The 26,695-nt window shown below is 45.8% G+C and overlaps 1 protein-coding gene across 3 annotated transcripts in view; it reads left to right on the plus strand.

The window, feature by feature from the left end:
• LOC121560873 (rho guanine nucleotide exchange factor 12) overlaps positions 1-26,695 on the plus strand; it is an 88,458-nt gene that overhangs the window by 56,408 nt on the left and 5,355 nt on the right. For all 3 annotated transcript variants that reach the window (XM_041873702.2, XM_041873704.2, XM_041873703.2), the window contains 21 exons: positions 41-139; positions 5,259-5,301; positions 5,658-5,763; positions 6,090-6,227; positions 6,432-6,464; positions 7,432-7,546; positions 7,657-7,765; positions 8,089-8,307; positions 10,845-10,989; positions 14,997-15,151; positions 18,415-18,561; positions 20,928-21,013; positions 21,707-21,832; positions 22,231-22,345; positions 23,120-23,220; positions 23,601-23,678; positions 23,969-24,044; positions 24,365-24,532; positions 25,824-25,911; positions 26,128-26,205; positions 26,330-26,424. In XM_041873702.2, coding sequence (XP_041729636.1) covers positions 41-139; positions 5,259-5,301; positions 5,658-5,763; positions 6,090-6,227; positions 6,432-6,464; positions 7,432-7,546; positions 7,657-7,765; positions 8,089-8,307; positions 10,845-10,989; positions 14,997-15,151; positions 18,415-18,561; positions 20,928-21,013; positions 21,707-21,832; positions 22,231-22,345; positions 23,120-23,220; positions 23,601-23,678; positions 23,969-24,044; positions 24,365-24,532; positions 25,824-25,911; positions 26,128-26,205; positions 26,330-26,424 — 2,320 coding nt within the window. The remainder of the gene's footprint in view (positions 1-40; positions 140-5,258; positions 5,302-5,657; positions 5,764-6,089; positions 6,228-6,431; positions 6,465-7,431; positions 7,547-7,656; positions 7,766-8,088; positions 8,308-10,844; positions 10,990-14,996; positions 15,152-18,414; positions 18,562-20,927; positions 21,014-21,706; positions 21,833-22,230; positions 22,346-23,119; positions 23,221-23,600; positions 23,679-23,968; positions 24,045-24,364; positions 24,533-25,823; positions 25,912-26,127; positions 26,206-26,329; positions 26,425-26,695) is intronic.

The raw sequence follows: 26,695 nt of genomic DNA on the forward strand, positions 1-26,695 counted from the left end.
GTGTCAACTCACATTGTTCATGTGAAATGTTTCTCTTCAGCTCTGCTACCTCTACGCTGACCTGTGCAAGCAGACCAACTCCAAAGAAACCAGACGGGTGTTCATGGACTTCCACAACTTCTTCATCGACCGGGGAGCTGTGAGTAGAGTTAAACTAGCCTACATCTGGGCCCGGATTCACTAAGAGTCTCAGAGTAGGAATGCTGATCTAAGATCATGTACCCCCTGTCCATACAGTGGGGGGGGGAAATTATTTAGTCAGCCACCAATTGTGCAAGTTCTCCCACTTAAAAATATGAGAGAGGCCTGTAATTTTCATCATAGGTACACGTCAACTATGACAGACAAAATGAGATTTTTTTTTCCAGAAAATCACATTGTAGGATTTGTTATGAATTTATTTGCAAATTATGGTGGAAAATAAGTATTTGGTCAATAACAAAAGTTTCTCAATACTTTGTTATGTACCCTTTGTTGGCAATGACACAGGTCAAACGTTTTCTGTAATCTTCACAAGGTTTTCACACACTGTTGCTGGTATTTTGGCCCATTCCTCCATGCAGATCTCCTCTAGAGCAGTGATGTTTTGGGGCTGTCGCTGGGCAACACAGGCTTTCAACTCCCTCCAAAGATTTTCTATGGGGTTGAGATCTGGAGACTGGCTAGGCCACTCCAGGACCTTGAAATGCTTCTTACGAAGCCACTCCTTCGTTGCCCGGGCGGTGTGTTTGGGATCATTGTCATGCTGAAAGACCCAGCCACGTTTCATCTTCAATGCCCTTGCTGATGGAAGGAGGTTTTCACTCAAAATCTCACAATACATGGCCCCATTCATTCTTTCCTTTACACGGATCAGTCGTCCTGGTCCCTTTGCAGAAAAACAGCCCCAAAGCATGATGTTTCCACCCCCATGCTTCACAGTAGGTATGGTGTTCTTTGGATGCAACTCAGCATTCTTTGTCCTCCAAACACGACGAGTTGAGTTTTTACCAAAAAGTTCTATTTTGGTTTCATCTGACCATATGACATTCTCCCAATCCTCTTCTGGATCATCCAAATGCACTCTAGCAAACTTCAGACGGGCCTGGACATAAGCAGGGGGACACGTCTTGCACTGCAGGATTTGAGTCCCTGGCGGCGTAGTGTGTTACTGATGGTAGGCTTTGTTACTTTGGTCCCAGCTCTCTGCAGGTCATTCACTAGGTCCCCCCGTGTGGTTCTGGGATTTTTGCTCACCATTCTTGTGATCATTTTGACCCCACGGGGTGAGATCTTGCGTGGAGCCCCAGATCGAGGGAGATTATCAGTGGTCTTGTATGTCTTCCATTTCCTAATAATTGCTCCCACAGTTGATTTCTTCAAACCAAGCTGCTTACCTATTGCAGATTCAGTCTTCCCAGCCTGGTGCAGGTGTTAGATTAATTTGTATTTTAAGAATAATGACTAAAGGATTTCACCCCAAATACAGTATAAATGTGTAAACTGTGTTAGAATTATCAACCCACTAACAGAGGGGGGGCGGGACTAAACATTCCAGGGTGAAGGAGAAAGGTGGAAACTGTTTAAGAAAGCCTCCTAAAGGTGGGCGGAGCAAAGTGCCTTTGTGTGTCAAGGGGTATAAAACAGGAGTGTATGGGTTTTGGCGCCAGAGCTCTCCATGAATAAAAATACAGATCATTCTTGCTGGTTGTGGACCTTGAATCATTTATGATTAAAACCAGAGCCTTACAACCTCTGGTAATGATTCAAGCTTAGGTTGAATTAGAGATAGAAATAAATTATCTTAACAGCAGGTCTACAATTTTGTTTCTGGTGTCCTTTGACAGCTCTTTGGTCTTGGCCATAGTGGAGTTTGGAGTGTGACTGTTTGAGGTTGTGGACAGGTGTCTTTTATACTGATAAGTTCAAACAGGTGCCATTAATACAGGTAACGAGTGGAGGACAGAGGAGCCTCTTAAAGAAGAAGTTACAGGTCTGTGAGAGCCAGAAATCTTGCTTGTTTGTAGGTGACCAAATACTTATTTTCCACCCCACAGAGCTGTGGCAGAAGTCATGGTCTCCCCCACATCAGTTGTGATAAAACACCTACAGTGGGGAGAACAAGTATTTGATACACTGCCGATTTTGCAGGTTTTCTACTTACAAAGCATGTAGAGGTCTGTAATTTTTATCATAGGTACACTTCAACTGTGAGAGACGGAATCTAAAACAAAAATCCAGAAAATCACATTGTATGATTTTTAAGTAATTAATTTGAATTTTATTGCATGACATAAGTATTTGATACATCAGAAAAGCAGAACTTAATATTTGGTACAGAAACCTTTGTTTGCAATTACAGAGATCATACGTTTCCTGTAGGTCTTCACCAGGTTTGCACACACTGCAGCAGGGATTTTGGCCCACTCCTCCATACAGACCTTCTCCAGATCCTTCAGGTTTCGGGGCTGTCGCTGGGCAATACGGACTTTCAGCTCCCTCCAAAGATTTTCTATTGGGTTCAGGTCTGGAGACTGGCTAGGCCACTCCAGGACCTTGAGATGCTTCTTACGGAGCCACTCCTTAGTTGCCCTGGCTGTGTGTTTCGGGTCGTTGTCATGCTGGAAGACCCAGCCACGACCCATCTTCAATGCTCTTACTGAGGGAAGGAGGTTGTTGGCCAAGATCTCGCGATACATGGCCCCATCCATCCTCCCCTCAATACGGTGCAGTCATCCTGTCCCCTTTGCAGAAAAGCATCCCCAAAGAATGATGTTTCCACCTCCATGCTTCACGGTTGGGATGGTGTTCTTGGGGTTGTACTCATCCTTCTTCTTCCTCCAAACACAGCCGAGTGGAGTTTAGACCAAAAAAGCTCTATTTTTGTCTCATCAGACCACATGACCTTCTCCCCATTCCTCCTCTGGATCATCCAGATGGTCATTGGCAAACTTCAGACGGGCCTGGACATGCGCTGGCTTGAGCAGGGGGACCTTGCGTGCGCTGCAGGATTTTAATCCATGACGGCGTAGTGTGTTACTAATGGTTTTCTTTGAGACTGTGGTCCCAGCACTCTTCAGGTCATTGACCAGGTCCTGCCGTGTAGTTCTGGGCTGATCCCTCACCTTCCTCATGATCATTGATGCCCCACGAGGTGAGATCTTGCATGGAGCCCCAGACTGAGGATGATTGACCGTCATCTTGAACTTCTTCCATTTTCTTATAATTGCGCCAACAGTTGTTGCCTTCTCACCAAGCTGCTTGCCTATTGTCCTGTAGCCCATCCCAGCCTTGTGCAGGTCTACAATTCTATCCCTGATGTCCTTACACAGCTCTCTGGTCTTGTGGAGAGGTTGGAGTCTGTTTGATTGAGTGTGTGGACAGGTGTCTTTTAAACAGGTAACGAGTTCAAACAGGTGCAGTTAATACAGGTAATGGGTGGAGAACAGGAGGGCTTCTTAAAGAAAAACTAACAGGTCTGTGAGAGCCGGAATTCTTACTGGTTGGTAGGTGATCAAATACTTATGTCATGCAATAAAATGCAAATTAATTACTTAAAAATCATACAATGTGATTTTCTGGATTTTTGTTTTAGATTCCGTCTCTCACAGTTGAAGTGTACCTATGATAAAAATTACAGACCTCTACATGCTTTGTAAGTAGGAAAACCGGCAAAATCGGCATTGTATCAAATACTTGTTCTCCAGACAGTACATCCCCTGACAGTGTTGATATGAAATGCAACACTAGTGTTGCTATACAGCGGTGTGTTTGTGTTATTGGTTTATTCTATCAGGAGTCCCTTCTCTCTGCAGTAATACATTTCTCCTCAGCTTAAACCGTAATTTCTCTGATCCACTGTTCTGTTGACTCCCAATACAATATATCATGCTGCCTAAGACCAACAAGACTACTTGAAGGACCCAGAGATTTTCTTCTGTAGTTTGTTTTCACATACACTACCGTTCAATAGTTTGGGGTCACTTAGAAATGTCCTTGTTTTTGAAAGAAAAGTGATTTTATTGTCCATTAAAATAACATCAAATTGATCAGAAATACAGTGTAGACATTGTTAATGTTGTAAATGGCTATTGTAGCTGGAAACGGCTGATTTGTAATGGAATATCTACATAGGCGTACAGAGGCCCATTATCAGCAACCATCAGTCCTGTGTTCCAATGGCACGTTGTGTTTGCTAATCCAAGTTTATCATTTTAAAAGGCTAATTGATCATTAGAAAACTATTTTGCAATTATGTTAGCACAGCTGAAAACTGTTGTGCTTACTAAAGAAGTAATAAAACTGGCCTTCTTGAGACTAGTTGAGTATCTGGAGCATCAGCAATTGTGGGTTCGATTACAGGCTCAAAATGGCCAGAAACAAAGAACTTTCTTCTGAAACTCGTCAGTCTATTCTTGTTCTGAGAAATGAAGGCTATTGCATGCAAGAAATTGCCAAGAAACTGAAGATCTCGTACAACGCTGTGTACTACTCCCTTCACAGAACAGTGCAAACTGACTCTAACCAGAATAGAAAGAGGAGTGGGAGGCCCCAGTGCACAACTGAGCAAGAGGACAAATACATTAGAATGTCTAGTTTGAGAAACAGACGCCTCACAGGTCCTCAACTGGCAGCTTCATTAAATAGTACCCGCAAAACACCAGTCTCAACGTTAACAGTGAAGAGGCGACTCCAGGATGCTGACCTTCTAGGCAGAGTTGCAAAGAAAAAGCCATATCTCAGACTGGCCAATAAAAACAAAAGATTAAGATGGGCAGTTTGAGATATGGCTTTTTCTTTGCAACTCTGCCTAGAAGGTCAGTATCCCGGAGTCGCCTCTTCACTGTTGACGTTGAGACTGGTGTTTTGCGGGTACTATTAGCAAACACAACGTGCCATTGGAACACAGGACTGATGGTTGCTGATAATGGGCCTCTGTACGCCTATGTAGATATTCCATAAAAAATCAGCCGTTTCCAGCTACGATAGCCATTTTCAACATGAACAATGTCTACACTGTATTTCTGATCAATTTGATGTTATTTTAAAGGAGAAAAATATTGCTTTTCTTTCGAAAACAAGGACATTTCTAAGTGACCCCAAACTTTTGAACGGTAGTGTACACTACTAACACACATTTAGGAATTGTTCTGCACGTGCCTGGCGTTTTACTCTTTTTGTTAAATGTCAAGTATATTTACTCTGGCGTTTCGGTTAGCCACATATAAACAAGTCTGTCTTTGTCAATGCCCGTCTAAATGTGTTTTATTTTCATACAGAATTTAAAAGTAGTTGTTCCCGAGTCCATCTCCTCTGACCTTGGTGAGTATTTGTGGCTTTGCTTTCATTTCCATTAGTTTCTCTTGGTGACAAATCAATGCCAATTCATTTCTGGGTATTTTGAGGAATGACTGTTGTTATCTGATGGAATGCCAAATATAGCCGACTCAAGTTTCCTTACTTCAACCGTGTACTATCAGCATTATCACAATGTGCCTCTAAGTGTGTGGTAGATTGTTTAACCCATCTTCCTAATACTACTATCCCACATCAGGTGTTAAGAAATTAAACAAAGTGATTATATGACAAGTGCACATTTGAATTCTCACCTTGATAAGCTGTATTTGGTGCCAACCCACTACCTAACTGTGTTAATGTGTTGTGTGGTGGCTGTGCAGACCGGCGGAGGACGGAGCTGATCCCTGAGGAGCTGAACAGACAGTACGTCCAGATGGTGCAGGACACCCTGCTCCCTGACATCCAGCGGAACCTGGAGGACTTCAGGTCAGTCACCTTGCTCTCATTCTTCCAAAATGGCCGCCTTTCCCATTGGTGCCTATGTATTGGTCAAATGTAAAGATAGATGCAAGTGAGTCTTACTTGTAGATAGTGTAGCTTTTTGTCTTTATAAACACTCATTGCTGGTCTTATACGATGCTGGGCTTATAAGTTTACACTATAAGTTGGCATAAGCCTGCTGTAAGTTATTAAAATCATGTTATAAGTATGCTATAAGTTGATGTAAGCATGATAGAAGTTATAAGTATGATAGAAGTTATTATAAACGTACTATAAGTGGGATCTGACACTGTGGTTTGTGGGGTGTGCAGGCAGAAGCGCAGTATGGGCCTAACCCTGGCAGAGGGGGAACTGGCCCGGCTGGACACGGAGCGCGTCAGAGACCGGGTAGCACTGGAGAGAGAACGCTCCTGTGCTGAAAACATCATCACCAAGATAGAGGATGTCCTGTTAGTAGCAACACTCACAGCTTTGTTTCTTGATGTAGATTCTTTAACATTAGTTTCACTTGCTGATACATTTTAAATTAGGCTGATAATATACTGATTGGAAATCTACTACTTCTAATGTCTAATTGTTTGGACTTCTTTTTGTACTCTGACGTTTTCTGTGTAATATAATTTGTTCTAACGGAATGTCTTGACATATTTTAGGTTGACAACTCAATCCACAGAGGAGGAGAAATGGTGAGGGGATTCTCTTTTGTTTATCCATAGGAATGAACCGATATGGGCCCTACGCATTTCACACTATCCATTGACTTTAATCAGTGTGATGTTTGGGGATTGTCAATATAAGATGTTATGGTCACAGGCTCAGACTGGAGACCGTGATCGTGTTCAGTAGGGCACAATTTAGCGAAACATTTTGCAGCTAGAAAACAAAACAAAAAGCATTGTTAATGGACAAATTCAGGTAGAACCTCCCTGTCACACTGAACACAACCCATATCTACTTGTGGCTGTGAACACACAACATACTCAGTGCTCAATGTGTTTTTTGTTTTTTACTGCACGCCCCCACAGAGCACTCCATCCTCTAAAGCTTGAGTTGGGAGCACAGGCTGTTGAGCTTTTGGAAGGATATGGTAAAGTGCACTGCACTCCTTGAGGGGTTTAAGACACTTTGGGGCCTTACAGACTCTTGGCCTTTCTAACAACTATCTGTGTCATTTCTACTCAATGTCACACTGGAGACAAACCACCTAGTTTAAGTTCACTGCCATGAAAGAGGACAAGAACATCATATTAGATGATTTTGAGGTTGAGCAGTTGACATTACAACAGAAGTCAAGTTCTATATGTAGAGTATCTCTTTGCCAGGGGGCAATCTAGCAACATGAGCTATTGGCCAACCTCTTTAATAACAAATGACATTTCTCTAGTTTGTCTAGATTCATAAGGGACTATTTCCGACGTTGTATAACAACCTTATTTCAAATGCCATATGGTCCCGGCATATCCCAGATGATTAATGAATGGACACGACATCTTGCCGCCGTCACTTGTTTTCACAGCATATGGTCAAAGCCACACTAAAGACTCGTTGTTCACTTCAAATGAATCCCAATCTGTTCCATTTATATAAAACAGAGAGTATGGCAATATAATTTTGGTCTCTAAATCCTGAATCCTCGTTGGTCTGTTGTTGCAGCACTACTATGCAGTACGTCATCCTCACGTACATGAAGCACCTTGGCGTGAAAGTCAAAGAACCACGCGGCCTTGAGTCCAAATGGGTCCGCATCAACTTCCTCCCCAAGATCAAGGTACGAGCCTACCCTTACGCTGAACCCTCCGCTAACCCAGCTCGGTTATTAACTGTCACCTCAACTATATCTCTCTTACTGACTGATGATGTGATGTCTGTGATCAACAGAAGAGCATCAAGACCGAGAAGGAGGGAGGGGAGGAGAAGGTGAAACGAACCAGGTTTCCCAGCATCCTCGGGCCTCCACGCCGGCCGAGCCGCGTCGACCCCACGTCCGGTGAGTCTGTCTGTGTGTTATAAAGCAAACTGGCTTTCATTTTGTCATTTAAGATAACCAACAGTGACCAACACTACTATACTATAGGTCTCCCAATTTACTGAACCCCTGGAGAGGCACTTTGTATTGGTAGATGGTCATCATCACCCACATTCAAAACAAATCATCTTGTTACTATGGAGAAAAGGAGGACCGACAGGAAAGTAAATTGATCCTATAGTATTGACTCCTGCTACCTCTTTGTGTGTCTTTGTATATGTCTGTATGTGTGCTGCCTACCTGTGTCTCTGACTGATTGTGTGCCTGTCTGTCTGTGTGAGCAGTCGGCAAGGCCATGGACCTCAACAAGCCGCGGCCACAGAAGCAGCTGTCCCAGCCCTGCCTGGGGGCCCTGGAGCACCTGGAGGCGGGTCGCCTGAGGGCCAGTCAGTCCAGCGAGGGCTCAGATCTCACACATTCCTCCTCTACCAACGCCACCTCGCCACCCAACAGCACCACCAACAGCCAAGTCTCTGACGGAGGCAGCAGAGACTCTGAGTTTGGTACGACCCTGGACTACCACATAGTGTACTAGACTCTAGCTAGTACACAACTACTAAACTCTCTAGCTAGCACAATCCCCACATACTCAATTCTAAACCAAGTACCCTAGTCTCTAGACCACATACTAAATCAAGCGCAAACAACAGAAGAGCAATTATGCTCCCCATAGTGTTTGTCTGCGGAGCTCTCCTCTTAAACTAAATTCCTGAATCCCGAATGCACATTCAGAAAGTATTCAGACGCATTGACTTTTTCCACATTTTGTGACGTTACAGACTTATTCTAAAATGGATGAAATAATGTTTTTCCCTTATCAATCTACACACAATACCCCATAATTCAAAGCGAAAACAGATTTTTTTTTTAATGTATTGAAAATAAAAAACAGAAATAGCTTATTTACATAAGTATTCAGACCCGAAATTGAGCTCAGGTGCGTCCTGTTTCCATCGATCATCCTTGATGTTTCTACAACTTGGAGTACACCTGTGGTAAATTAAATTGATTGGACATGATTTGGAAAGGCACACAACTGTCTATATAAGGTCCCACAGTTGACAGTGCATGTCAGAGCAAAAACCAAGCCGTGAGGTCAAAGAAATTGTCCATAGAGCTCAGAGACAGGATTGTGTCGAGGTACAGATCTGTGGAAGGGTACCAACACATTTCTGCAGCATTGAAGGTCCCCAATAACACAGTGGCCTCCATCATTCTTAAATGGAAGAAGTTTGGAACCACCAAAACTCTTCCTAGAGCTGGCCGCCCGGCCAAACTGAGCAATCGGTAGAGAAGATCCTTGGTCAGGGAGGTGACCAAAAACACGATGGTCACTCTGACAGAGCTCTAGAGTTCCTCTGTGGAGATGGGAGAACCTTCCAGAAGAACAACCATCTCTGCAGTACTCTACCAATCAGGCCTTTATGGTAGAGGGGCCAGATGGGAGCCACTCCTCATTAAAGGCACATGACAGTCCACTTGGAGTTTGCCAAAAGGACTCAGACCGTGAGAAACAAGATTCTCTGGTCTGATAAAACCAAGATTGAACTCTTTGGCCTGAATGCCAAGCATCACGTCTGGAGGAAACCTGGCACCATCCCTGCGGTGAAGCATGGTGGTGGCAGCATCATACTGTGGGGATGTTTTTCAGCGGCATGGACTGGGAGACTAGTCATGAACGGAGCAAAGTACAGAGAGATCCTTGATGAAAACCTGCTCCAGAGCGCTCAGGACCTCAGACTGGGGTTGAGGTTTACCTTCCAACAGGACACCGACCCTAAGCACACAGCCAAGACAACGCAGGAGTGGCTTCAGGACAAGTCTCTGAATGTCCTTAAGTGGCCAGCCAGAGCCCGGACTTGAACCAGATCAAACATCTCTGGAGAGACCTGAAAATAGCTGTGCAGCGACGCTCCCCATCCAACCTGACAGAGCTTGAGAGGATCTGCAGAGAAGAATGGGAGAAACTCTGCAAATACAGGTGTGCCAAGCTTGTAGCATCATACCCAAGAAGACTCGAGGCTGTAATCGCAGCCAAAGGTGCTTCAACAAAGTACTGAGTAAAGGGTCTGAATACTTATGTAAATGTGATATTTCAGCTTTTTATTTTTAATACATTTGCAAAAGATTATAGAAACCAGTTTTTGCTTTGTCATTATGGGGTATTGTGTGTAGATTGATGAGGGGAAAAAAACGATTTAATCAATTTTAGCTGTAACGTAACAAAATGTGGAAAAAGTCAAGGGGTCTGAATACTTTCCGAATGCACTGTATGTACCAAAATCGCGATTAATTCACCCATTTTTTGTGATGACGATAAATCAGCGATAAACTCGGATTAAAACATAAATAAAAACATTGGGGGGAGGTGCTGGATATGGACAAAAAGTAATATCACGGTATTTTGCTCGATAATAACAAATCAACAATGTTTTTTTATTTTTATGGACAGATACTTTACATTAGTGGCAGTTCTTTTTCCAGTGCCAAGTAAAAGATCTGAAATGGTAGCATATGATTATGAAAAAGTAAGCTATTTGATCTAACATATCCAGGAAATGCATGATTTATATTTTGATGTGCAACCTGTCAAAATAGGATCCAGAATTATCTGATTTATTTTTGGCTCTTCAGAGAATCTTCTGACATCTTTGTGCATATTGGCCTATAAGCTACAGTATATTATTCACCACCTGAGGAAGTGGGAATCAGTAAATGTAGGCTAATGTCTGACAAAAACATTCCAGTGCTAGGCCTAGGCTACTTGATGTAGGCCTAATCACTGCAAATGGCGCGCTCTGCTCCACTCCGCACCGCATCAAAACTTTACTACACTACAGCCTGATCTGGTTGTAAAGTGGTGCCATGAACTCTATATTAAGAGAAATACATAATATATTCACCGGAAATTATGACTCCTCTCTGTAACTAGAACAGTAATTTGCTTTGAAAACTGTATTTTCCCCGCAATAGCATTTTGAGCAACGGTCGTAGTTGTACAGGGTAACTGATCTCTTCTCTGTCTCTCTCCTCTCCTCAGTTGTGACCTCTAACTCTGCCTTCCCCAAACTGAGCGAGGGTCTTGGAGACCTGGACAGTCTACAGAACACTCCAAACACACACTTTGACTACAGCCTGAGCCCCTACAGCCTGGACCAGCTGCAGGAGGAGGACCGGGAGAGCGGGTAAGATGGATCCCAAACAGGGGAAAGCATAGGGCCTATGGGCCCAGTCAAAAGGAGTGCACTAAATAGGGAATAGGGTGGCATTAGACATGTTTTATCTACCCTCTGTATATAACATGCAATTCCAGTCAGCCCTTGACCTTTTTGTCTTTACCCCTATTGTGCACAGTTGTTTTAGTAGTTGTTTCATGCAGGCAGAGTACATCTTGACGAGTATGTGGAGCTTTGTCATTCAGGTTTCGTAGTTAGTAGTATCCTCTTGTTACAGAATCCTTGAAGGAACACATTTACATTTACATCATTTAGCAGACTCTCTTATCCAGAGCGACTTACAAATTGGTGCATTCAATTTATGATAGCCAGTGGGACAACCACCTTTTTTTTTTTATGGGGGGTGGGGGAAGAAGGATTACTTTATACTATTCCAGGTATTCCTTAAAGAGGTAGGGTTTCAAGTGTCTCCGGAAGGTGGTCAGTGACTCCGCTGTCGTGGGGGAGCTTGTTCCACCATTGGGGTGCCAGAGCAGCGAATAGCTTTGACTGGGCTGAGCGGGAACTGTGCTTCCGTAGAGGTAGGGGAGCTAGCAGGCCAGAGGTGGATGAATGTAGTGCCCTCGTTTGGGTGTAGGGTCTGATCAGAGCCTGAAGGTAATGAGGGGCCGTTCCCCTCACAGCTCTGTAGGCAAGCACCATGGTTTTGTAGTAGATGTGAGCCTCAACTGGAAGCCAGTGGAGTGTGCAGAGGAGCGGGGTGACATGAGAGAACTTGGGAAGGTTGAACACCAGACGGGCTGCAGCGTTCTGGATGAGTTGTAGGGGTTTAATGGCACAGGCAGGGAGCCCAGCCAACAGCGAGTTGCAGTAATCCAGACGGGAGATGACAAGTGCCTGGATTAGGACCTGTGCCGCTTTCTGTGTAAGGTAGGGTCGTACTCTGCAAATGTTGTAGAGCATGAACCTGCAGGATCGGGTCACCGCTTTGATGTTAGCGGAGAACGACAGGGTGTTGTCCAAGGTCACGCCAAGGTTCTTTGCACTCTGGGAGGAGGACACAATGGAGTTGTCAACCGTGATGGCGAGATCATGGAGTGGGCAGTCCTTCCCCGGGAGGAAGAGCAACTCCGTCTTGCCGAGGTTCAGCTTGAGGTGGTGATCCGACATCCACACTGATATGTCTGCCAGACATGCAGAGATGCGATTCGCCACCTGGTTATCAGAAGGGGGAAAGGAGAAAATGGTGTGTCATCTGTGTAGCAATGATAGGATAGACCATGTGAGGATAGGACAGAGCCAAGTGACTTGGTGTATAGAGAGAATAGGAGAGGGCCTAGAACTGAGCCCTGGGGGACACCAGTGGTGAGGAGACAGATTCTTGCCACGCGACCTGTCAGGTAGGACACAATCCAAGAGTGAGCAGCGCCGGAGATGCCCAACTCGGAGAGGGTGGAGAGGAGGACCTGATGGTTCACAGTATCAAAGGCAGCGGATAGGTCTAGAAGGATAAGAGCAGAGGAGAGAGAGTTAGCTTTAGCAGTGTGGAGAGCCTCCGTGACACAGAGAAGAGCAGTCTCAGTTGAATGACCAGTCTTGAAAGCTGACTGGTTTGGATCAAGAAGGTAATTCTGAGAGAGATAGCAGGAGAGTTGGCTAGAGACGGCACGCTCAAGAGTTTTGGAGAGAAAAGAAAGAAGGGATACAGGTCTGTAGTTGTTGACATCGGAGGGATCGAGTGTAGGTTTTTTGAGGAGGGGTACAACTCTCGCTCTCTTGAAGACGGAAGGGACATGGCCAGCGGTCAAGGATGAGTTGATGAGCGAGGTGAGGTAAGGGAGAAGGTCTCCGGAAATGGTCTGGAGAAGAGAGGAGGGGATAGGGTCAAGCGGGCAGGTTGTTGGGCGGCCGGCCGTCACAAGTCGCAAGATTTCATCTGGAGAGAGAGGGGAGAAAGAAGTCAAAGCATAGGGTAGGGCAGTGTGAGCAGGACCAATGGTGTCATTTGACTTAATAAATGAGGATCGGATGTCGTCAACCTTCTTTTCAAAATGGTTGACGATGTCATCCACAGAGAGGGAGGAGGAGGAGGAGGATTCAGCAGGGAGGAGAAGGTGGCAAAGAGCTTCCTAGGGTTAGAGGCAGAGGCTTGAAATTTAGAGTGGTAGAAAGTGGCTTTAGCAGCAGAAACAGAGGAAGAGAATGTAGAGAGGAGGGAGTGAAAAGATGACAGGTCCGCAGGGAGTATAGTTTTCCTCCATTTCTGCTTGGCTGCCCAGAGCCCTCTTCTGTGAGCTCGCAATGAGTTGTCAAGCCACGGAGCAGGAGGGGAGGACCGAGCCGGCCGGGAGGATAGGGGACATAGTCAAAAGATGCAGAAAGGGAGGAGAGGAGGGTTGAGGAGGCAGAATCAGGAGATTGGAAGGAGAAGGATTTAGCAGAGGGAAGAGATGATAGGATGGAAGAGGAGAGAGTAGCGGGAGAGAGAGAGCGAAGGTTGCGATGGCACATTTCCATCTGAGTAGGGGCAGAGTGAGTAGTGTTGGAGGAGAGCGAGAGAGAAAAGGATACAAAGTAGTGGTCGGAGATTTGGAGGGGAGTTGCAGTGAGATTAGTAGAAGAACAGCATCTAGTAAAGACGAGGTCAAGTGTATTGCCTGCCTTGTGAGTAGGGGGGGACGGTGAGAGGGTGAGGTCAAAAGAGGAAAGGAGTGGAAAGAAGGAGGCAGAGAGAAATGAGTCAAAAGCAGACGAAGGGAGGTTAATGTCACCCAGAACTGGGAAGGGTGAGCCATCCTCAGGAAAGGAACTTATCAAGGCGTCAAGCTCATTGATGAACTCTCCAAGGGAACCTGGAGGGCGATAAATGACAAGGATGTTAAGCTTGAATGGGCTAGTGACTGTGACAGCATGGAATTCAAATGAGGAGATAGACAGATGGGTCAGGGGGAAAAGAGAGAATGTCCACTTGGGAGAGATGAGGATTCCTGTGCCACCGCCGCGCTGACCAGATGCTCTCGGGATATGCGAGAACACATGGTCAGACGAGGAAAGAGCAGTAGGAGTAGCAGTGTTTTCTGTGGTAATCCATGTTTCCGTCAGCGCCAAGAAGTCGAGGGACTGGAGGGTAGCATAGGCTGAGATGAACTCTGCCTTGTTGGCCGCTGAACGGCAGTTTCAGAGGCTGCTGGAGACCTGGAACTCCACGTGGGTCGTGCGCGCAGGGACCACCAGATTAGAGTGGCAGCAGCCACGCGGTGTGAAGCGTTTGTATGGCCTGTGCAGAGAGGAGAGAACAGGGATAGACAGACACATAGTTGACAGGCTACAGAAAAGGCTACAATAATGCAAAGGAGATCGGAATGAAATTAACTAAACATCTGGGAAAGCGAGAGAGCGGGGCCTCCCTCAATTACGTTTCACTGAAACACTCAAATATAACTCTCCCAACATCCACTTTAGAAATTATAATTGTTGTAAACTACAGCGGTTCAATGTTTTCTAGGAATATACTCTAACTTAGTTTATTCAGCTAGCTAACTTGGTACAGTATTCTTCCGTGAAAACCGTCCAGGGCACCGAATCCTATGACGCCATAGCCAACTAGCATGCCAGGCTCCAATAACACGGTTTAGCACCAATACCCGGTTACAACAAACCACCAGTGTGTTAACACGCCAAACAGATCATTTGTGTCCGCGTCTAACATTGTGACACCCAAGGTTATCAGAAGGTGAGTATTTTCTGTCCTATTTTTTGACTTGGCCTGCTACTATTTCTGATAAAGGCAATGGTCAGATAGTTTATTTGAGTTTTTAGTCAGTGTCTTAAACCTCTTCGGTCCAATTGTGGACTACCTTTATCAGAAGTGCTGTAGGCTAGCTATGGTTAGAAACAGTATGAGTTTTTAGATATTTCTTAACATCTTCTGTTATATTTTGTGACTGCATTTATCTTAGTCAGATAGTGTATTTAAGGTTGTAACCAGCGTCTAACTGCTGCTGCCTATCTCCCAGGTTGGATGGCCTTGGCTCTACAGAGGTGCAGAGTGAAGACGACCAAGGAGGAACGGACTCTGAGCACGACCCCCTCAACTGGCAGCAGCTAGTGGGACGAGAGGTCCTGGCCGGACTCAGGCCCCACGAGATCAAGAGACAGGAAGTCATTAACGGTAGCTTCCTGTTCGAACTGTAACCCAGTCACCATAATATAAATAAATAGGGCCTGTTACCCAACCAGGAAAAACTCTGGACCCTAGTGATTGGTTTTGCATGATTAGGAAAAACCCAGCTGCTGTATGTCTGTTCACTCTTTTAGTAGGTCGTTTATTGTTCAAAAGGAATAATCACTGTGTAAACCCCTTACACTCGTGGGAATTGGCCTACAGTGGGGGAAAAAAGTATTTAGTCAGCCACCAATTGTGCAAGTTCTCCCACTTAAAAAGATGAGAGAGGCCTGTAATTTTCATCCTAGATACACGTCAACTATGACAGACAAATTGAGAGAAAAAAATCCAGAAAATCACATTGTAGGATTTTTTATGAATTTATTTGCAAATTATGGTGGAAATAAGTATTTGGTCACCTACAAACAAGCAAGATTTCTGGCTCTCACAGACCTGTAACTTCTTCTTTAAGAGGCTCCTCTGTCCTCCACTGCTACCTGTATTAATGGCACCTGTTTGAACTTGTTATCAGTATAAAAGACACCTGTCCACAACCTCAAACAGTCACACTCCAAACTCCACTATGGCCAAGACCAAAGAGCTGTCAAAGGACACCAGAAACAAAATTGTAGACCTGCACCAGGCTGGGAAGACTGAATCTGCAATAGGTAAGCAGCTTGGTTTGAAGAAATCAACTGTGGGAGCCATTATTATGAAATGGAAGACATACAAGACCACTGATAATCTCCCTCGATCTGGGGCTCCACGCAAGATCTCACCCGTGGGGTCAAAATGATCACAAGAACGATGAGCAAAAATCCCAGAACCACACGGGGGGACCTAGTGAATAACCTGCAGAGAGCTGGGACCAAAGTAACAAAGCCTACCATCAGTAACACACTACGCCGCCAGGGACTCAAATCCTGCAGTGCCAGACGTGTCCCCCTGCTTAAGCCAGTACATGTCCAGGCCCGTCTGAAGTTTGCTAGAGTGCATTTGGATGATCCAGAAGAGGATTGGGAGAATGTCATATGGTCAGATGAAACCAAAATATAACTTTTTGGTAAAAACTCAACTCGTCGTGTTTGGAGGACAAAGAATGCTGAGTTGCATCCAAAGAACACCATACCTACTGTGAAGCGTGGGGGTGGAAACATCATGCTTTGGGGCTGTTTTTCTGCAAAGGGACCAGGACGACTGATCCGTGTAAAGGAAAGAATGAATGGGGCCATGTATTGTGAGATTTTGAGTGAAAACCTCCTTCCATCAGCAAGGGCATTGAAGATGAATCGTGGCTGGGTCTTTCAGCATGACAATGATCCCAAACACACCGCCCGGGCAACGAAAGAGTGGCCTAGCCAGTCTCCAGATCTCAACCCCATAGAAAATCTTTGGAGGGAGTTGAAAGTCCGTGTTGCCCAGCGACAGCCCCAAAACATCACTGCTCTATAGGAGATCTGCATGGAGGAATGGGCCAATATACCAGCAACAGTGTGTGAAAACCTTGTGAAGACTTACAGAAAACGTTTGACCTGTGTCATTGCCAACAAAGGGTATATAACAAAGTATTGAGAAACTTTTGTTATTGACCAAATACTTATTTTCCACCATAATTTGCAAATAAATTCATAAAAAATCCTACAATGTGATTTTCTGGAGAAAAAAAATCTCATTTTGTCTGTCATAGTTGACGTGTACCTATGATGAAAATTACAGGCCTCTATCATCTTTTTAAGTGGGAGAACTTGCACAATTGATGGCTGACTAAATTCTTTTTTCCCCCACTGTATATGGATAGGGCTTAATTGAAATGTTTCTTACAGAAGAAATATGGAAATGCATAACCATGGTAGCTATCAAAAGGGAACAGTTTGGAGATTATGGAAAAAATTATTAGACAAAATGTGAGGACAAAACAGATAATCTGACACAAGACTGAATCCAAACGTTACACTGTTGATTTTATGTGAATTTGACATTTACTGTACTTTTCGCTGCATCTTGTTGATAATTAAATCTGAAAATAATCTGGATACAGTCAGTAACATAAGAATATTCATGAAAACATTTGGGCTAGGTTCAACATAAGACAAAAAAATGACAAGTGAGAGGTCTAACTGGTGTCTCCAAGTGGCCACACACCTCTCCGAAGTGTGAACAGGTCCTATGTCATTTCAACTCAATGAATAGTCTTCAACTATAAGGTGCTATTCTGAGCTCTCCTAGCTGTGCCATTGAGGAACTAGAGTAAGCAGATTTGTAGCTGTTTTCTTTAGAACACAGCCCTGCATCCCCGCCTTAACATAATGACTGTTGTTTACTCATTCCAAAAACGGTCCATTAGAAATCGCAATCTGGTCAGGTGGGCATCATTTGAAAGCATGTTCTATTGCCAACATGGCTAGCTAAGTTACAACATACGATCTTACAGTGTTAGGCTTTCACGAGGCAATTCAGAGAAGCGGATCGTCATTTTGTTGCGCATAGAATAGAGTGTATTCAGATGCGTTTTCCCTGTCCAAATTTCTTCACAATACAACATAGGCTCATTCTGTTCAGAACAACCCAGGGTATAACGCCATGTCATCGTGTAACTACATCAAGCATAGTGATCATAAACGTTGGTAAATTAGTTTTATATTATGGAAATATGAAGTGCACATTTGGACTAACGTGTGTTTTGGCTTGCTTGTATGACATCAAAGTGGTATTTATTATAATCCTCAACATCTCATCTTTCAAAATACATCAAGTCCTCTTTATTTCCAATATTTCCCTCACTCTGACAACAAAAAATGTGCTAAAGTTTCCCAATTAGCGGGAGGGATGGCGGCAACTTCTTGTCGCGATCGGCGTTCAAGTGCAGAACCGCTGTCAGTAAAAACCAATACTGCGCTGTGAAGCAGAGACCTTGAGCCCTGAAGTCCTGAAGAGCATGTTACTGTACAGCCACTGCGTTCCAATTTAGCCACTTATCAGTGTCCAAATCTGCTCTTTTTAACCCGTATACGGGTACGAGTGTAAGGAGTTAAGAGTGCAATGAACAGTGTAGAGTGTGGTAACCACGGCAAACTCAATCAAACAAACTTTTTTCGTATATCACTTTTTTCAAATGCATCTTTCCTAGTAGGAACCTGTGCCAAAACCCCCAAAGAACAAGCTGAAATAACCGTTCTCATTATCACTCTTTATCGCTTATTTATGGTTGCCTAATGTAGTCATTTATCAGTCTGCAATAGTGATGAGAGCTTGTCTGCCTGTGTCTACAGAGCTGTTCTACACTGAGAGGGCCCACCTGCGGATGCTCAAGGTGCTGGACAACATCTTCTACCAGAAGCTCACCAGAGAGGCCATACTGCCTCCTGCCGACGTCCAGACCATCTTCACCAACCTGGAGGACATTGTTCAACTGCATGGTACGTGCACGCATGGACATAAGCTCGCACACACACGAACAGGCACGTACATGCACAACCACAAGCATGTACACACACACACACGTACACACCCCCTTCCCCACACACACACACACGTACATGCACAACCACAAGCATGTACACACACGCACACGTACACACCCCTTCCCCACACACACACACGAACAGGCACGTACATGCACAACCACAAGCATGTACACACACGCACACGTACACACCCCCTTCCCCACACACACACACACGAACAGGCACGTACATGCACAACCACAAGCATGTACACACACGCACACGTACACACCCCCTTCCCCACACACACACGCACGTACATGCACAACCACAAGCATGTACACACACGCACACGTACACACCCCCTTCCCCACACACACACACACGAACAGGCACGTACATGCACAACCACAAGCATGTACACACACGCACACGTACACACCCCCTTCCCCACACACACACACACGAACAGGCACGTACATGCACAACCACAAGCATGTACACACACGCACACGTACACACCCCCTTCCCCCACACACACACACACGAACAGGCACGTACATGCACAACCACAAGCATGTACACACACGCACACGTACACACCCCCTTCCCCACACACACACACACACGAACAGGCACGTACATGCACAACCACAAGCATGTACACACACGCACACGTACACACCCCCTTCCCCACACACACACACACGAACAGGCACGTACATGCACAACCACAAGCATGTACACACACGCACACGTACACACCCCCTTCCCCACACACACACACGAACAGGCACGTACATGCACAACCACAAGCATGTACACACGCACACGTACACACCCCTTCCCCACACACACACACACGAACAGGCACGTACATGCACAACCACAAGCATGTACACACACGCACACGCACAACACCCCCTTCCCCACACACACACACACGAACAGGCACGTACATGCACAACCACAAGCATGTACACACACGCACACGTACACACCCCCCTTCCCCACACACACACACACGAACAGGCACGTACATGCACAACCACAAGCATGTACACACCCCCTTCCCCACACACACACACACGAACAGGCACGTACATGCACAACCACAAGCATGTACACACACGCACACGCATACACCCCCTTCCCCACACACACACACGAACAGGCACGTACATGCACAACCACAAGCATGTACACACACGCACACGTACACACCCCCTTCCCCACACACACACACACGAACAGGCACGTACATGCACAACCACAAGCATGTACACACACGCACACGTACACACCCCCTTCCCCACACACACACACACGAACAGGCACGTACATGCACAACCACAAGCATGTACACACACGCACACGTACACACCCCCTTCCCCACACACACACACACGAACAGGCACGTACATGCACAACCACAAGCATGTACACACACGCACACGTACACACCCCCTTCCCCACACACACACACGAACAGGCACGTACATGCACAACCACAAGCATGTACACACACGCACACGTACACACCCCCTTCCCCACACACACACACACGAACAGGCACGTACATGCACAACCACAAGCATGTACACACACGCACACGCATACACCCCCTTCACCACACACACACACACGAACAGGCACGTACATGCACAACCACAAGCATGTACACACACGCACACGTACACACCCCCTTCCCCACACACACACACACGAACAGGCACGTACATGCACAACCACAAGCATGTACACACACGCACACGTATACACACCCCTTCCCCACACACACACACACGAACAGGCACGTACATGCACAACCACAAGCATGTACACACACGCACACGTACACACCCCCTTCCCCACACACACACACACACACAGGCACGTACATGCACAACCACAAGCATGTACACACACGCACACGTACACACCCCCTTCCCCACACACACACACACGAACAGGCACGTACATGCACAACCACAAGCATGTACACACACGCACACGTACACACCCCCTTCCCCACACACACACACACACACAGGCACGTACATGCACAACCACAAGCATGTACACACACGCACACGTACACACCCCCTTCCCCACACACACACACACACACAGGCACGTACATGCACAACCACAAGCATGTACACACACGCACACGTACACACCCCCTTCCCCACACACACACACACGAACAGGCACGTACATGCACAACCACAAGCATGTACACACACGCACACGTACACACCCCCTTCCCCACACACACACACACACACACAATGTCAGAATGACCCTCTTACATTCCCTTTCATTTTGAATTTCAGTTTTGATATCTGAGCAAATGGCAACAATTCGGAAAAGGAATGAGACATCCGTAATCGACCAAATAGGAGACGACTTGCTGTCCTGGGTGAGTACAGCTTTTTTCTTTTGAAGCCTTTTCCCCAACGGAATATGATTTATGTAATAATTGTGTTGTTGGAGAGAAGTCTTTCTTTCATTCTCACAATCCACAAAAGCTGTGCTGTTGCCTGAAATTGCTTTTCACTGCGGCATAAACATCCACTTTTTTTTAAGGGATTGCTTATCTTTTTAATTGGCAATGAGCTGGAGGGTATAGATGGTTGCTGTGTTTTGAGGAATGGAAGTCAAATTGTGAAATGATAGTGTGGCACAGATGGACTGGCGGAACCCATCCACTAACCTGGTCCCAGATCTATACGTGCTTTATCAAACCCCTCTGTCTATACATGTATAATAACAATTCATTGGATTTATATAGCGCTTTTCCAAGTGCTTACATAGAATGCGGAAACTCACTTTATCCACCGCCAATGTGAAGCACCCACTCAGGTGATGCACGGCAACCATTTTTGCCAGAACGCTCACCACACATCAGCTATCACGGCGGAGACAACCATGATAACCACAATATAGCTATGACAGAATCATAACAACAATGATAGTCGGAGGGAATTGCCCCCCCCCCGATCTGGCACACTGTGCCACCACACACACACGCAAGGACCAGGGGGTTGGCTTGGCGACAGGGAGTTGCCATGGTGACTGACCCCAATTCGCCTGGCTTGCCTGTGTTTTCCAGTTCAGCGGGGGCGAGGAGGAGAAGATCAAGCAGGCGGTGGGCACGTTCTGCAGCAACCAGCCCTTTGCTCTGGAGCTCATCAAGAGCAGGCAGAAGAAGGACTCGCGCTTCACCTCCTTCATGCAGGTAAGTGGAGGAATGGAGGAGAGAGGAGGAGGAGAGCGTAAGGACTGGAGTACACACATGGGGCTATTGGGCACTCCCTGTTACTTGAGGTTTAGGTCCGGTATTTGACTGTGTAATCAACTTCTGCAGACTGTACAGTACATTGTATATGACAGGGAATGGGATGTTTGAGGGAAGTACGTGTAGTTCAATGATAGCATTTGAAAATGATTTGTTCATTTTAAGTTAAGTTCAAATTCATTTTAAGTAAATGAAACATTTAAAAAAAGTTGTAGAAAGTAACCATTCACGATGTAGGTCTGTCAAAGCTACAGTCACTAGTGGGCGAAGTATATACATGAGCGAAAAGGATGCATCGTCCCTGTTTTGTTGCTCCTAACTCCACTGTGCGTTTGCAGGAGGCTGAGAGTAACCGACTGTGTCGAAGACTCCAACTGAAGGACATCATTCCTGTGGAGATGCAGAGGCTCACCAAGTACCCTCTCCTACTGGAGAACATCGCCAAGTACACAGGTGGGCCACACACACTCTTATACCTCTTTCACTCTACTAAGCCAAGCTGTACTGTACTGGGCTGGCTACACACCCACCATAGTTGCTGGAACCGTGCTAGTTCAATAATGTAAAAAGGTGACTAGACTCTGTGACAATGAGGTGATGGCACTGGGCTCGAAGCAGACCAGGCCATCACAGTGATGCAGGGCAGCGCTCTTACAGCAGTGTTAATGATAGCAGTGTCCTGCTGTGGTGCCCCAGTGACCACCCTCTCTCTCTCTGTGTGTGTGTGTGTGGGCCTGTGTATGCACGCCTGTGTGTGAGGAGCTGCCAGCCCGGCTCATCACTGTGTATACAATGGTAATGGATACATGCACATCATGTCTAAAGTAGGGTATTTTCAGTGACCCGGGCGAGCTGGCATCGCGTCAGCCATGAACAAATTACAGCTGTGCTCTCGGTTAAACTGAGATGATTATTTTGGCATTTTCCAAAGCCTGTAATGCACATTTTGGGAGATGTTCTCGCATTATTTGGGTCCCATCATTTTTAATCTAGGCTCTGGTTTAGTTCTCCCTCGCGGAAATAAAATGCACTAAAAATAAAGTAAAACCAGCTATTAAGGAATGTTAATGTGCTCTACTTGGTCTTAATTTCCGAGGATGATCAGCTGCTAATCGGTGCAGGACAATATCAATTTGCTGGGCAGTACCCCACAGAGGCAGTTTCTTCAGTTTTTCTCCACAAAATCTACATCCCCATTTCTCTCTCTCTCTCATAATTTCATTTCAGATGACACCGTGGAGAAAGAAAAGGTAAAGAAGGCGGGTGACTGCTGCAGGAAGATTCTCAACCACGTCAACCAAGCTGTGAAGGAGTCTGAAAACAAACAGGTAGGTGTGATTTTAGCGTCATCTGGGAACGGCGGGTACGGAAGCACAGCCCATCTCCCACATCTCCCCTGCTCTGCCTAGAAGGCTTCTCAGCCACTCGGAAATCTGTCCTCTCTTTTCTCCCACTGTTCCTCTTAGAGCAAACAGTGATGATGGCAGGTGATTGATTGCAGGGAGAATATGGGGTTTGTGTCTCTTGGTTAGAGTGTAATCCTGTCTGTAGCAGCAGCTTACGGCAGTTTTTCTGTGCCTCTCTCGCTTTCTTTCTCTCTTTCTCCCTCTTTCTTTCTCCCTCTTTCTTTCTTTCTTTCTCTCTCTCCCTCTTTCTCCCTCTCTCTCTCTTTCTCCCTCTTTCTCTCTCTCTCTCTTTCTTTCCACAGAGGCTGGAGGACTACCAGAGGAGGCTAGACCTCTCGTCTCTGAAGCAGACGGAGAACCCCATGATTTCAGAGCTCAAGGTGAGGCGATCGATAAAGCGTTTCTCAAAAAGACTTATCACAGTGCTGCTCTTTTAGTCTGCAGTCTACCCACAATTGACTTGAAGCAACATTTTAGTTTGTTTTGGTTTCTGCGGTGGAGCCACTGCAGTTTTTGTTTAAATGTCAGCTGATAGTGCTCGAAATTGGACTAGGTCATGCAGCTCCATTCTTTGGGGTGGAAGATTACCTGTTTCCAAAGTGAAAGCTAATAGGGATCTGACTAAACAAATAAACGCAGCTAATCTGACCTTAACTCCCTCCACACTCAGAACCTGGACCTGACCAAGAAGAAGATGGTCCACGAGGGACCACTGTCATGGAAGGTCAACAAGGACAAGACTATTGGTACGCTTTCGCCTTTATAAGGCGTTTATGTGGATAAGTAGGGCCAGGAGGATTTTCCTGACCAATGTGATCCAACCAGGGAAAACTCTTGGCCCTAGTTGTAGACTACAACTGCAAACCGAGCCCGAACTAATTCCATGTCAGGTCATGTGGTCAGGAAAAACTCATGGCCCCTAAGACAAACCATATGATGTAATGGGAGAAATCATAAAAGAGACACGATTGTTGCCTAATGACATATAATACTAATATAATTGCGATGTCTATGTCCAAGTGTTCTATGTAATTCTGTGGTTAAATCCCTCTTCTTCTGGACTCAGAGCTGTACACCTTGCTCCTGGAGGACATCTTGGTACTGCTGCAGAAGCAAGACGAGCGCCTCATCCTCAAGTGCCACAGCAAAAACCTGTCGGGCACCGCTGACACAAAGCACATCTTCAGCCCCATCATCAAGCTCAACGCGGTGCTGGTGCGCTCTGTGGCCACAGGTAAGTTACCATAGAGATACAGTCATACCATTAGTTTCCCTGACCAAGATGGCCGCCCTGTAGTCATGCTACCTGGAATGGCAATGTCCATTCTAGTGTTCTATTAAAATCTGTTTGAGTTAGATCCAACATTGTTAACACAATGACTCCCAGCTCAAATGACACCCTATCCCCCAACACGACTCCAACACCATCATTAAGTTTGCCGATGACACAACAGTGGTAGGCCTGATCACCGACAACGACGAGACAGCCTATAGGGAGGAGGTCAGAGACCTGGCCGTGTGGTGCCAGGATAACAACCTCTCCCTCAACGAGATCAAGACAAAAGAGATGATTGTGGACTACAGGTAAAAAAAGAGGACTGAGCACGCCCCCATTCTCATCGACAGGGCTGTAGTGGAGCAGGTTGAGAACTTCAAGTTCCTTGGTGTACACATCACCATCATGGCCCAAACACACCAAGACAGTCATGAAGAGGGCACGACAAAACCTATTCCACGACAAAACCTATTGGCATGGGTCCCCAGATCCTCAAAAGGTTCTACAGCTGCACCATTGAGAGCATCCTGACTGGTTGCATCACTGCCTGGTATGGCAACTGCTTGGCCTCCGACCGCAAGGCACTACAGAGGGTAGTGCGTACGGCCCAGTACATCACTGGGGCCAAGCTTCCTGCCATCCAGGACCTCTATACCAGGCGGTGTCAGAGGAAGGTCCTCAAAATGGCCAAAGACTCCAGCCACCCTAGTCATAGACTGTTCTCTCTGCTACCGCACCGCAAGCAGTACCGGAGCGCCAAGTCTAGGTCCAAAAGGCTTCTTAATAGCTTCTACCCCCAAGCCATAAGACTCCTGAACATCCCCGCTGCTGCTACTCTCTGTTTATTATCTATGCATATTCACTTTAATAACTCTACCTATATGTACATATTACCTCAATAACATCGACGGTACCCCCTGTATATAGCCTTGCTATTGTTATTTTACTATTGTTTTTTTACTGCTGCTCTTTAATTATTTGTTACTTTTATTTATTATATTTATTTAGGGTATTATTTCTTAAAACTGCATTGTTGGTTAAGGGCTTGTAAGTAAGCATTTCACTGTAAGGTCTACACCTGTTGTATTCGGTGCATGTGACAAATAAAATGTGATTTATTGACCAGAGCCCTATGTTGCAGCCCTATGTGACTGTGGTCAAAAGTAGTGTACTAAATGGGGAATATGGTGGTATTTGAGACACAACCAGGAGTCTGACCCTGTTTTCCTGCTATTCCCTCTCCCAACAGACAACAAGTCGTTCTTTGTTCTCTCAATGTCGGACAACGGGGCCCAGATCTACGAGCTGATGGCCCAGACCGTATCAGAGCAGAGAATGTGAGTCCTCCTGACACTGTGGTTTAGTCATTATAGCCACAACTTGAAAATCCCTTTTTAAGTTTAGCTTAATTCACTGGAGTAGGTAGAAGTTGCCCCTAACCACTGATACAGGGTCAGATGTTATCTGGTCCTAGGTCTGAGGTAAGGGACACCTTTTATCCACAGTCTACTCACCTCTGTCTTGTCTGTGTGTTGTCATCCTCCCTCCACCAGGTGGCAGCGGCAGATCACCCAGAGAGCGGACGCCATGAAAGTGAAGCCGCACAGCATCATCCACTTACCTCAAACGGAGTACGTGCTTCCTCTCAGTATAAAACTTATTTGGTGTCTTTTTGGTTTTGTTCATCAGCAAATGTATTTTATGATGACCTTGCTTCTCCTGATACTGACTCTGTGTTCTCTCCTACCGTGTCAGTGGAGAGAGAGACGGTGTTGAGATCATCACTGCAGGCGTAGCCCGACTCAGTAAGGACCCGGACCGCATCTCCTCTGGAAGCAGCCAGTCTATAGGTATCTAAACTAGCACCCCATCGCTCCATGTTCCCCCGTCTATAGTGATCAGTGTATTTGAGAACTTCTTCAGTAGCAGTTAGTGACATTGCGTAATGTGCAGTGGAGGCTGATATCACTTTAAAACCGAGGACAGGCTTATTTCAATGGCTGGAATGGAATGTATGAAATGGAGTCGATGTTTTTGATACCTTTCCGTATATTCCATTCCAGCTATTACATTCCACCCTCCACCAGCCTCCACTGGTAACATGCTCCAGTAGTATCCATC

This window comes from Coregonus clupeaformis, chromosome 5 (genome assembly GCF_020615455.1).
Source record: "Coregonus clupeaformis isolate EN_2021a chromosome 5, ASM2061545v1, whole genome shotgun sequence".
Taxonomy (NCBI): domain Eukaryota; kingdom Metazoa; phylum Chordata; class Actinopteri; order Salmoniformes; family Salmonidae; genus Coregonus; species Coregonus clupeaformis.